Source organism: Eulemur rufifrons, chromosome 13, assembly GCF_041146395.1.
Source record: "Eulemur rufifrons isolate Redbay chromosome 13, OSU_ERuf_1, whole genome shotgun sequence".
In the NCBI taxonomy this organism is placed as follows: Eukaryota; Metazoa; Chordata; class Mammalia; order Primates; family Lemuridae; genus Eulemur; species Eulemur rufifrons.
In genome coordinates, this window is record NC_090995.1 from 8,115,088 (window position 1) to 8,126,363 (window position 11,276).

At 38.2% G+C, this 11,276-nt stretch overlaps 1 protein-coding gene across 2 annotated transcripts in view; it reads right to left on the reverse strand.

Moving 5' to 3' along the window:
• The window catches only part of GRID2 (glutamate ionotropic receptor delta type subunit 2), a 1,124,557-nt gene extending 1,117,129 nt beyond the window's left edge, over positions 1-7,428 (reverse strand). Inside the window, exon 1 of one of the 2 annotated variants that reach the window (XM_069485505.1) lies at positions 6,627-7,428. In XM_069485505.1, the coding sequence (XP_069341606.1) occupies positions 6,627-6,714 (88 nt within the window). In that variant the 5' untranslated portion in view covers positions 6,715-7,428. The remainder of the gene's footprint in view (positions 1-6,626) is intronic. The other variant, XM_069485506.1, reaches the window with a different exon arrangement.
• Positions 7,429-11,276: the final 3,848 nt, after the last annotated feature.

Here is an 11,276-nt window from a genome sequence, read left to right on the forward strand (position 1 = left end):
GTGGGTCAACCCAGCCTCAGCTTCAGACTGATAACCACTTGGTGAACAACAGTGGGTAAAAGCAGGAAAAACTTGAAGCAGGAATCCAACACAACGAATTGGTTGTTTCTTTTACACTCTATATTTTCTGAGTGATATCAAACATATGCTAATATTCCTGGTGTGCTCCCAATTTGCAAATTCTAAAGGCAAGTGTAGACAGCACTGATTAGAATGTAACATTATTCAGCCCTCCAGTTAGCCTTAGTAAGCACTAGTTTTGTGGTGTACTATAAAAGTAACACTGTATGTAACAACTTAGTATTGACACTAGACAAAACAAAAACAAAATCTAAAACAAAACACAAATAAAACCGGCATCTCTCAATAACGTACTGGAGTTATCTAGACTATCTGTTAAATATATTATGCACTATTCTTATTTTCACCAAGAAAATCTTAATTTTAAGGGGTCCTTAATTTTCGTTATTAAGATTATATGCTCTTTATTTCCCCTTGTACTTCCTTTTTTGAAATTCTTTCTAAACCTACCTATTAAGTCTAGCTATATGAGCCACAACTGACTGTATCTCGTCTCCCAATTCCTTTCTTATATTACTCAAACATAGGAATTTCTCTTAATTTTAGTTCATATAATTTTAGAATTTAAATGAACATTAGCCTAACTCTTGTTTTAGGGTTGACAAAAATGAGGACTAAAGAAATTAAATGGCTTTCCAATATTGCTCAATTAGCTATTTATAAAACTGGGATTTAGTCACAAACCTTCTAAATTCCAATCCTGAATACATTTTTTTTATGTTCTAATATTCCTGTTATGTTTTTCACATTCATCTGAAATTTGTGTTCCACTCAAATGCTAAAATTCACAAATTTAAATAGCCCAAATCCATGGATGTTCTTAATAATCAATCCTAGAATTATTTTAGTATTTTCTTACTCTTTAGATATCCATCCAATTATTAAAACTTTGAGATTTTAATAATACATTATCCCAAACAATAATTAAGTATTAATTAATATTGGCATAGGGCAAAGTTTAACATGAGACAACCTGTTCCTTCATTTAACTTAATGTTGCATTCTCTAATCATGTGACTTTTGCCCATGCTAAAACTAAATTGTCAGATTAAAAGTTGACCTAAGTTTCATCCACCATTATTCTTATAATAAGATACACTAGAAGGAAGATTGTGCCTCTTTAAAAAAATAAACAGAAATCACTATGTGAGAATAGATACTGATTTTATACAGACAAACCAACCCTATGATTGTGGTAGCTGTAGGGGACTGGAGTAGTTGTAGGCTGTGCAGAGGATTGATACACTACATAAACTTAACCAGGCAAAAATTACCTGAAAACATACATGATCATTCATAAAACTCAATAGTTGACATTATTGTTAGATATATTTGTATTTGTTACCATTTTTTTTTTTTCACAATTCTGTTTATGTATGTGTCGTCTCATAAACATCAATCAGTTTGGAACTTTAGGTGTCCCATAGGTAGCAGGACAATCACAGTTAGAAATTTCTTAACACACTACTTTATTCACTAATGTCTGTTTACACCAGCACTATTAAGCATACTTGTATGCTTCCCAGTGGTTTAGTTTTTTTCACACAGAATAAGTATTAGAGTAAGATTTCTGTTGTATTTTAAATCTGTGAAAAAAATTTGCTTTACGAGGTTTAGCAATCAAATTTGTTCAAGTGTTGATAAGTCTTAGAACCAAATTCTTACAAGAATAATAAGACAGGGATATTTACTTTCCTAATTTGAAAATAAAAACCACTTGTATCTTATAGCAACAAAAACCTCATTAAATTACATTTTTCTGTGAGAATTAAAAAAAATATTTCATGTGATTTTCAAGTAGGACTACAAAGGAACAGTTCAGAATGTAGTGACACCTAATGGCAAAGATATCTTTATAGGCCATAAATGCATTTTCTAATAAACATTATTTTTGTAACATACTAAGATATTGCTACTCACCAATGTTTTGTCTATAATCTGAAATACTATGATGATCCAATAGAAATGTAAATACCTTATTTTTGAAAATAAAGTAATACATGTAGATGAAAGAAGAAAAAATCTTCTGAATTAAAAATTATAGCTTTAAAATTATGATATCCCTTCAAGATAAATTTGTAGTATGATAAAATTAGCCTTAAAGATCAAAATAGAATGAAATGCATTCTCCATTGCTTCTAACAATTTCAACTGGTTTGTGTTTTTGGATAAACCAAAAGTTAATCCCCTTGATTTTTATTCATATTTGATTTTAAAATTATAGGAGATACTTATTAATAGTAGATGTATATTTCACCTAGAATAGAAATCAAACGTCCTTAGTATGTCTTATTAGTCATGTCAGAGTTGATATCTTTGATTAACAACATTGTCTAACTTAATGCACACTCAAATTGTACTACAAATAACTGTATTAATGATACAGAAAAGAATAATTGTTAAGCACGCTTCTTAATGCTTTCCAGAACTTTACACTACTTATTATCCAGAACTTAGAGAGCAAACACTTACTGTAAGTAGCAGAAGGTTTAAAAAATCATTGAGATATCTTATACAGTGCAAAGAGTCCTTGATGACTCCTGGGGGCTATCATTAGCCAATGCAAATCGTGAAGAATTGAAAAAGAAACATTTAGTTAGAAGGCACAATACATCTGGGAATGTTTTTACATTCTGTATTTGATAAAGTAGTCTTCAGTACAGAAGTAAAGAAAAACTGATGCTTTAAACTTACCATCTATTACTGTCTTTAATGTGTTGATACCTTTCATTCACCTGATTTTGTACTTTAATTTGAACATTCTCATGATGAAAATATTCTAGGTATTGTCTTAGGCTTCTCAAACATGTCATAGTTGATGATTATGATTTTAGAGTATAAAGTATCATCTGCTTCTTTCCTACTCCCTGTTGACATAAGGTATTTTACTATGAATGATAAAAATATGCTAGTGATTTGTGTAATATATGAATAAGTACACTGAGTGTTCCCTTGTAGAGATATATAACTGAGGATAGTTAATTTATACTCAGTTCTGTAAGCACAGAAACCAGATACAGAAATGAGCATATATTAAACTGTTAAAACATGAGATCCTCCATATTAGATATGAAGCAAAACACAAACTGTGCAGTTGACTGGAAATGCCACCTAATCCCTGCTTAATTAAAGCAGTGCTCTAAACTCCTGTTGTGTTTAGGGAGTAAAGAGTGTGGGATGACTGATGTATGAAGAAAATAGCAGTCAGCGTGGCTAATCTCAAAGACTTTGGAGCTTTCTAGCTACATAAATCAGAGTGACTTCTGAATAGCCTCATAAAACACAATATCATTGTCATTCCACTCACGACTTTTTGGTTCTTCCTACAGCATGCAGATCATTAGGAAACTTCTAAGCAATCAAGTAATGTGGGTCTGATGAAATTAATCAATGCACAGGCTCAAAGTAGAAACATAATTCAAAATTGCATAGTTTTTATGTCAAAAGACCTTCTATTGGGGCAAAGAAGATCCTATGGAGGTGATTCATTTCTAAACACTGTATGTTGTGTATGTGTGTGTTCATGTGTATTAAACAAATATATGTAATTATCAAATATCTTTAAAATATGATTTAACAGAAACTCAAAGTAATTGCAATATTATGCTTTTTTGACTGAAATAAATACATTTTCATTTCAGTTATCATGGCTTAACCATTATATCTCATCATTGTCCTGAACTAATGTGTTTAATAAAACATGAGAGTTTAAAATATGTAATTGACTTTATTAAACTACCTGCATGAAGTAAAAACAAGGAGAAATCAAGAAGGAAGCAGAAATTTTTCATGCATACAATCTGGTTCAATACCAAAAGGACTCAATATTTAAAGAACCTATTAGAGCAGTGTCTTTTTATCTTTCCAGTTTGCCAGAACTACATATTGCAGCTACTTTCTGCTTGAACAAATCACATGAAGCTAGGAAACCTTTCATTTCTGCATATCTCCTTATATCTGTAGAGTTGAAATATTCCCTTTCCCTCCAGTTTCATCACTTTCATGCCTTTAGTCCTAAACTAATACATCTCCCCATAAGCATATTTCTCACATTAACTATTTAAATGAAGGCAATCACCTCTCAGTGAAAATTAATTCTGTTTTCCTATTCAACCAAGTAAGTAAACTGATTCAATTCATGTTAACTGGTGCTTTACAAGTTTAATATGGACATTCAGCTTTCAATTCATTATACTTTTACTGAGTGGGGGGTAGAGGAAGGAGGGGCTTTTAACTTCTCAAGTACATACAAATTAGCTTTGATCATTTTTTTTAATTTTGGAGTTATTATTTTCCAGTATATTATAAAAGATGAAGCTTTAGAAACAATCAATTTGCTAGAGTCATGGCAATATTAGGTAGTCTATAAAGGAAGGTAATTGTCTTGTCTAACGTCCTAATTGCATTCAAGTCAAATTAATTGTCTCATAAGTAACTATTTCTTTTACTAGGACACACACAGTCATTGCATATAACCAGCTTTCTAAAGAAATCTGTAATTTGTACACAGTTACTCTTTTTAAAAAATATGGTTATGAATAAGTAAACCACATCACAATGACAGACAACAGCATATAAAGAAAAAAATATAACAGTTGTGTTATATTTTGAAATACCCAGACTACACTGCAAAATTGTATTCATCTGATAAAGGATAGCAAGAGCTGCAGGTGTTTGTAAATAATGTATTTCTCGTGTAGACCACAGAATAACCAATAAAATAAGCTTATTTCCCCCAACAAACCTTTCCTCCTGAGGGATGAGGAGCGTAAGTCAGAAACCCCCAATCATAAAATGAATATAAAGGTATTATGATTATTTATCTGTATTCCTGCTTCAGTCATTTACAACTGGACATAAATGTATGCCATTTCTTTAAGAGGAGCATAGTTCATCTCTGAACTCTATCAGAACATTACTGAACCACTCAATGAGACCATAATTTCTCCCTGAAAAGTTCTGAATCCAAAGGCAATGGTAGCCTCCAGGCAAAACGGGATCCAGCAGGCAAGCTATCTAGTGCTTAATTTAGTTAATGCACAGTGCTAAGTTTTCTGAATCCTGACCTCATTCCCTCTTGCACAGAGACGTATACAGCTCTACTGATATAAATGATAGAGAATGGCAGACATGTTTACAAAGACAGTCTCTGAGACCAAGAGAGGGAGCCCCCTGGAGCTGAGGGGTTGGCCGCTGTGGGCGCGCACACCAGACAGAAGGCCCTCGCCTGGGCGGGCACAACCGCCACCTGCAGCAGGTTCCCCTACCGGGAGAGCGGGAGAGAGAGAGTTGCGCGGTGGAATGGCAGGGGTACGGAAAGGGGAGAAGCTGCGACCCATCTGTCGCCTCGATTTGCAGAACACCATGCCCTGCGGACAGATAAAAGTCCTGTGCCCAGAAAAATTCCCCAAAAGGGGCCTCTCTGCAGCCCAGCAAACGAACCTTGCTGGCCCGGGGACGCGAATTTTCGAAAAGGAAATCGTCGCATTAACGCAGAAAAGGCTGCAAGAGCCCGTCTTCTCTCAGCTCTCACAGATTAGCAAGTGAGAAGAGTTGGAGCCTGAAGCTGCTGGCGCTGTGCATGATAATGACGCGCGGCCCCCACCCACCCCGCCCGCCGCAGCCAGTCTCGGCCCGTCTGGTTGCCAATAGGTGGGGCCACGAGCAGCTCGGAGCCGGCTCGGCGGTCGTTCCCGCAGTCGCGGCGGCCCCCTGTAGCCCAGCGCTTTGCTCTCCGCCTCGCGCGGCAACTCAAGACTTGACGGCGAGGAGAGGCGGATTATCTGCCAGGCAGCCCTGAGGGCGGCCTGCGCGCCTTTGCGCCCCGCGTTTCCCAAGCGCCCCCGGGCCAGCTTCGCCGCCGCGCGGGCGACCGTGAGGCGGCTTGGCGCGCGGCTCCGAGCCCTCGGTTACCCCGCCAACCCCTCCCGCCACCGTCTCAGCGACCCCGCGCGAGGACCAGAAAGCCAAGAGGACGTGAAGGGAGAGAGAGACTGGGGGCGCATCCGGCACCCCTGTCACCGTCGCACTACGCTGCGGCGAACTCAGCCGGCTCACGTTGCAAAACCACCTGTTCGCTCCGAAGGGAGCTCCCCCCATCCCCCACCCCACACCCCAGTTCTTTTCGCCTCACAGGTGACACCTCGGCTGCTCCCTCAGAGATTTTTTTTTTTTTTTTAATGGAGCAAAATGTACATCCGGGGAAAAATATGGAAGGTAGAGTCAATTAAACTTCCTTTCCCCCCACACACTTAGAGTCCCCCCCGCACTCCACAGCACACACGCACCCTGAGGTAAACTCGAGACCCCCACGCCTCCAGCCCACATTCCAGAATTCACCGCGAAACAACAGCACAAGTCAAGGTTCGAGAACGCACAGCCTTCCAGAAAACCGAACAAGTGTGAGGAAAAGGGTAGAGGAAGGGGCAATGAACTGAAGCCACCTCTAACAAGCCACACAGAGGGCGGAGAGGGGAAAGCAGAGGGGGAACATTTGCTAAGGAAAACGATAAAAGTATCCACGAGCAGCACCAACCCTTACTTACCGATGTGGATGATCGAATCCGCATTCGCCGAGTTCCAGGTTCGAGACCACCAGACGGACAAAACCAAGAGCAAAGGGAAAACTTCCATCTCCTCCTATGCCGATTCTCTCTGAGGATGGATTTTCTTCCAATATTTATTTTAAAAACCAGTCCAAAGAGTTTAAGGTCACGATAGAGTTTAGCGCAGGTTTTTTCTTTTTTCTTTTCTTTCTTTTTTTTTTTTTTTCCTAAATCCCTGTTACCACAGCAAAGCCTTTTATCGTCGCTGAGGAAGGCAGAGGGAATGACAGAAAGAGCCCAGCCTGAGGAAACCTCCTTCGCAAAGCCGTGTCACTTGGAGGGGAATTTTGGCATCGCCAGAGTTGTTTGCAGTTTGGCTTTTGAAAAATGTATCCAGCCTCGGCTGCTCTCGGGCAGGGGGAGAGGCTGGAGCTCAGACCATCTCCATTGCTACGCGGGGGCCGCGGGTCTCCGGTCCCAGCTCCGCCGCAACTTCCAACTCCCCCCTCACGCCGGATGTGCCCCCTCCCCGAACCCTCCCCCACCCACAAGAACCCCCCGCCCCCGCCCCTACGGCCCGCAGAGAATCACTTGTCTTCGCTGCCAAAATCTAAGTGGAAGGGAAAGATTAGGAGATTCCAAGCGGAGCAGCCAGATTCCAGCAGGGAGGGGGGAAAAGCCTGCTCCAAGAGGGGTAGAAAAAGTGAACTTCAAGGTAATGCAGATAGTAATGCAGAGAAAATTCCCTTTCTGCGCGAGGCGGGGAGCGGAGCTCGGCGAGGCGGGCCCGGGGAGGCGGTTTGCTCGGGCGCGGTGGCGGGGGAGTTGCGCCGGGCGCGAGCAGCGGGGCCGGGCCAGAGGAGCGGAGCCGCCGCGGGCTGCAGGATGCTTTTGAAGCGGTTCGCCTGCCGGGATGCAGGAAGCGAGGAGCGAGCCTGGCAGCTTCAGCACCAGTCCCACGTTGCCTAGAAATGGATCACCTAGGAGAAGGAGCGAGCCCGTGAGAGAGCGGTGCTGTCAGGCGGAGAGAGGGGGAAACCGAGAGAGGAAGAGCTCCTCTCTAATAACCACCTCCTCCCCCTATCTGCAATACAAGGGAGAAACAAAATAGTGCTCTCATTTCCCTTGGAATCTTCAACCCGGACTGAGAGAGAAATAAGGCAGGACTGTAAGAAAAAAAGACATTGAAGCACCCCCCCCCTTTTTTTTTCTTTGACGAGGTTAAAAGCAACCTAAAAAAGCCACCCCACTTATTTAACCTTGCTATTCTCCAACAGGTATCAGACTTTTTCTAGTCTTTGCCTGGAATTAGTCACATTGGTTAAAACAAATTAGGGACACCAGGTCACTTAGGGAAAAGGAGACCTAGAAAGCTTTTAATGAGATTTCAATTATAAAGTTATAAAAAGGAGAGAACGTGCTAATTACCTTTTATACAGTGATTTTTTTTTTTCCGTCTCCAGTGTATCTTTTAGGCAATCAGGATAGAGAAAGGATCTTGAAATCCTTTCCATAGATAGAAATCCTTCTTTACCAGTATAGAGATCTTGAAATTAAAAAAAAAATAGAATAATTAAATAAAACAGAAATAAAAAATGGTCCTTTGAAACATTTGGTCAAACTATTTCATTGACTAACTTAATAACTTATGCAGATACATGCAGAATGAGGAAGTTGGTTGCTCTTCCATGGAAAGAGCTGAGGAAGTACTGAATGACAGCCTCCTTGTCTCCAGTGAAAGGATTTTCTACAAGCTTTTTCCTTGATATACAATCCTGATCCTTGTGACTTCCTTTCTTCCACAGATTAATTTATATCAATCTGGCCTCATTGCAGACTGAAGATTTGTTAACACAGTCAACCTAGTTGAGGTGAGATATAAATGGCCTAATAGTGTTTCAATTATAATTGGAATCCTTTGGGAATGTTAGATGTATAGATGCCAAACTTATAAAACAACCTTTGAGAGCCTTTACTCCAAGTTTGGCAAACCCCTTTTCTTTGTATTGTCTCACTTGAGCCCTTCTCTCTAGCCTGGTAAAGTGGGTTATTATTTCTCCAAATACAACTGTACATTCTCACCTCTCCAAAATGCTCTTTTTCATTCACATTGTACATTTTTTCTTGAACATTTCAAAAAAATGGTGTGTTGCCATATTATTCCGTATATTAATATTTCTATTTGGAAAGTGTATACTCATGCTCCCAACCACTCTCCTTCACCACCTCAAGGGCTAGTTCAGATTCTTTTTGCCCATGAAGTGATATCCATTTAATATGGGATGAATCCATCCATCTTCTATGCTCTCCTAGCATAGCACACTCTACCTTTGTATTGCCATTAGGCAGGACTACTTCTGAATTAGATCATCAATGCCTTGTGAGTGGACGCTATAGCTTATTCACATTTTATTCAATACAGCATTTTACAAAGAACTCCTTTGTTGACTTGAATTCCATCACTTTGTTTTGAATCTGGAACAAGCCAGTACTTCCGAGAAGCTATCACTGATTAATTCCTCTAAATTTTGATCATTCCTTTATCTTTTTTTTCCATTAGTACATACAGACTAATGACATTGATTACATTAATGTTGCATTAATATCATTTTACTTTTTGAAGAGTTCTGATGCAATTTAATGGATTTATTCTTTGTTGATACAGATATATTATATGTATCAACCGATAGTGAATTTAAAGAAGGGATGTATCTCCCTATAGTTTGCTTCTATTATATTATTTACAGGGACATTTTAAAAATTGATGAGTCAGTATATATTCCATCAAGACAAAAATTGAGAAAGAATCATTTAACATGGAAAGAACACTATAATGTCTTAGAATCAGAGAACTGGGAGGAACTTCAAAACATTAACTGATCCAATCCTGGCCTAATAAATATCCTTCCTGAGGATGGCTAAATATTTTATAGTCTAATTCCTACTCTTCCCTCTCTTGGAAATCTATTTTAGTGTACTATGAGCAAGACATTTTCATTATTCTCAAATCCTCCAAATTAGTGGTTTTCAAGTGTAGCTTTATTTTAAAATAATCTGGAAAGCTTTTCAAAAGGATCACTTACAGCTAATTTAATAAGAATCTCTGGGGTTTGAGACCTGTTCTATTACATAATATAGTCTAAAACTTTTATAGGTAACTCTAATGAGCAGCCATAGCTCAGAACCACTGTTCTAATAATCAGACATTTAAATGAGACTGGTTGGCATATCACAGAGAGTCATAAAGGTATAATAAGGACCTCTCCTGCCAATCAGAAAAGATAATAGAATCCTGAGTTGTAGTTTTCCAAAAGTAACCCAAGAAAGTTAATGCAAAATTAAAGTATAACTTTGGCTTATTGACTTTTCCATTTAAGAATAACAATCTTTTCACTGTCCAAATAATTTCTATACCCAATGAGTCCCAATTAATGGTGTTTACATGGAATACAAGTTTAAACACATTTTTAATAATATATATATAATTCTGCTACTTTAGAAAATCACATATTATAATATTTAGTTAGCTGTTACAAATATTTGTAATTTTTAAGAGAGATTTTAGTTCCAGAAGAAAATAAATAAATTCATTGGTTGTGTTTTTTTTTTCTTTTTTTTTTTTTCTTTTTTTAGAAAAGGCTTTCCCTCAGTCACCCGGCTGGTTGCAGTGGCAGAATCATAGCTGACTGTAACCCTGAGCTCCTGGACTCAAGCCATCCTTCTACCTCAGCCTCCAGAGTAGCTGGGACTACAGGCTCCTGCCACCATGCCCACCTAATTTTTTTTTTTTTTTTTTTTTTTAATTATAGAGGTGGAAGTCTCCCTATGTTGTCCAGGCTAGTCTGGAACTCCTGGGCTCAAGCAATCCTCTCACCTTGGGCTCCGAAAGTGCTAGGATTACAGGCCACCATGCTTGGCTCAGTTGTGCTTTTTAAATAGGCTTTTAATAAAGGCTGTTGATCTCATTAAGGTAGCTTAGCTTTAATTCAAGCATTATCATATGGAAATGTTTGATGCATTTGGCCCCCTGTGGTGCAATTCAAACCTCCTGTAATTCTGGCATAGTTTGGGAGGAATATAGCCTTCATTCACAGAAGTTTTATAACAAATGATTGACTTTTTATAATAAATATGTAAGTGAATCATGATTTGTGGATTTATTCTTTCAACATGGAGACTGTTACTTCATTCAGGCATTGAATTGAATTTTTCAATAATTTGAAGAAATGCTAGATAATCTGAACAGCTTTAAGATGTAAACTATAACACATTTTTTTTTTTCACAGAAAAACAGAATTTGGGAAAAATATTAATTTGCATTGGTGGGGAAAGAGCAAGTGCAGACCCCTTCAATCATATACAATTGTGGAAAGAAAGCAAAGTAATGAAAATCCTTAGATCATATAATTCTTTCACTTTCATGTTAAAAATGCTAACAAAACCAATGCCTAAATTTTAAAATTCAGCGCCTCACTTTTATAATGGCAGTAAGTCAACTTACATTAGTCAATTTTAAAGAAATCTTCAATAATATTTCAACAACTCATGAGTTTTATTTTGTTTTAGTATAAAAAATCTAAAAATTTATAAGTTGACCTACCTTAAAAGAGTTAGCTTTTAAAAGAATATCATCAAAAGATGGGATATAAC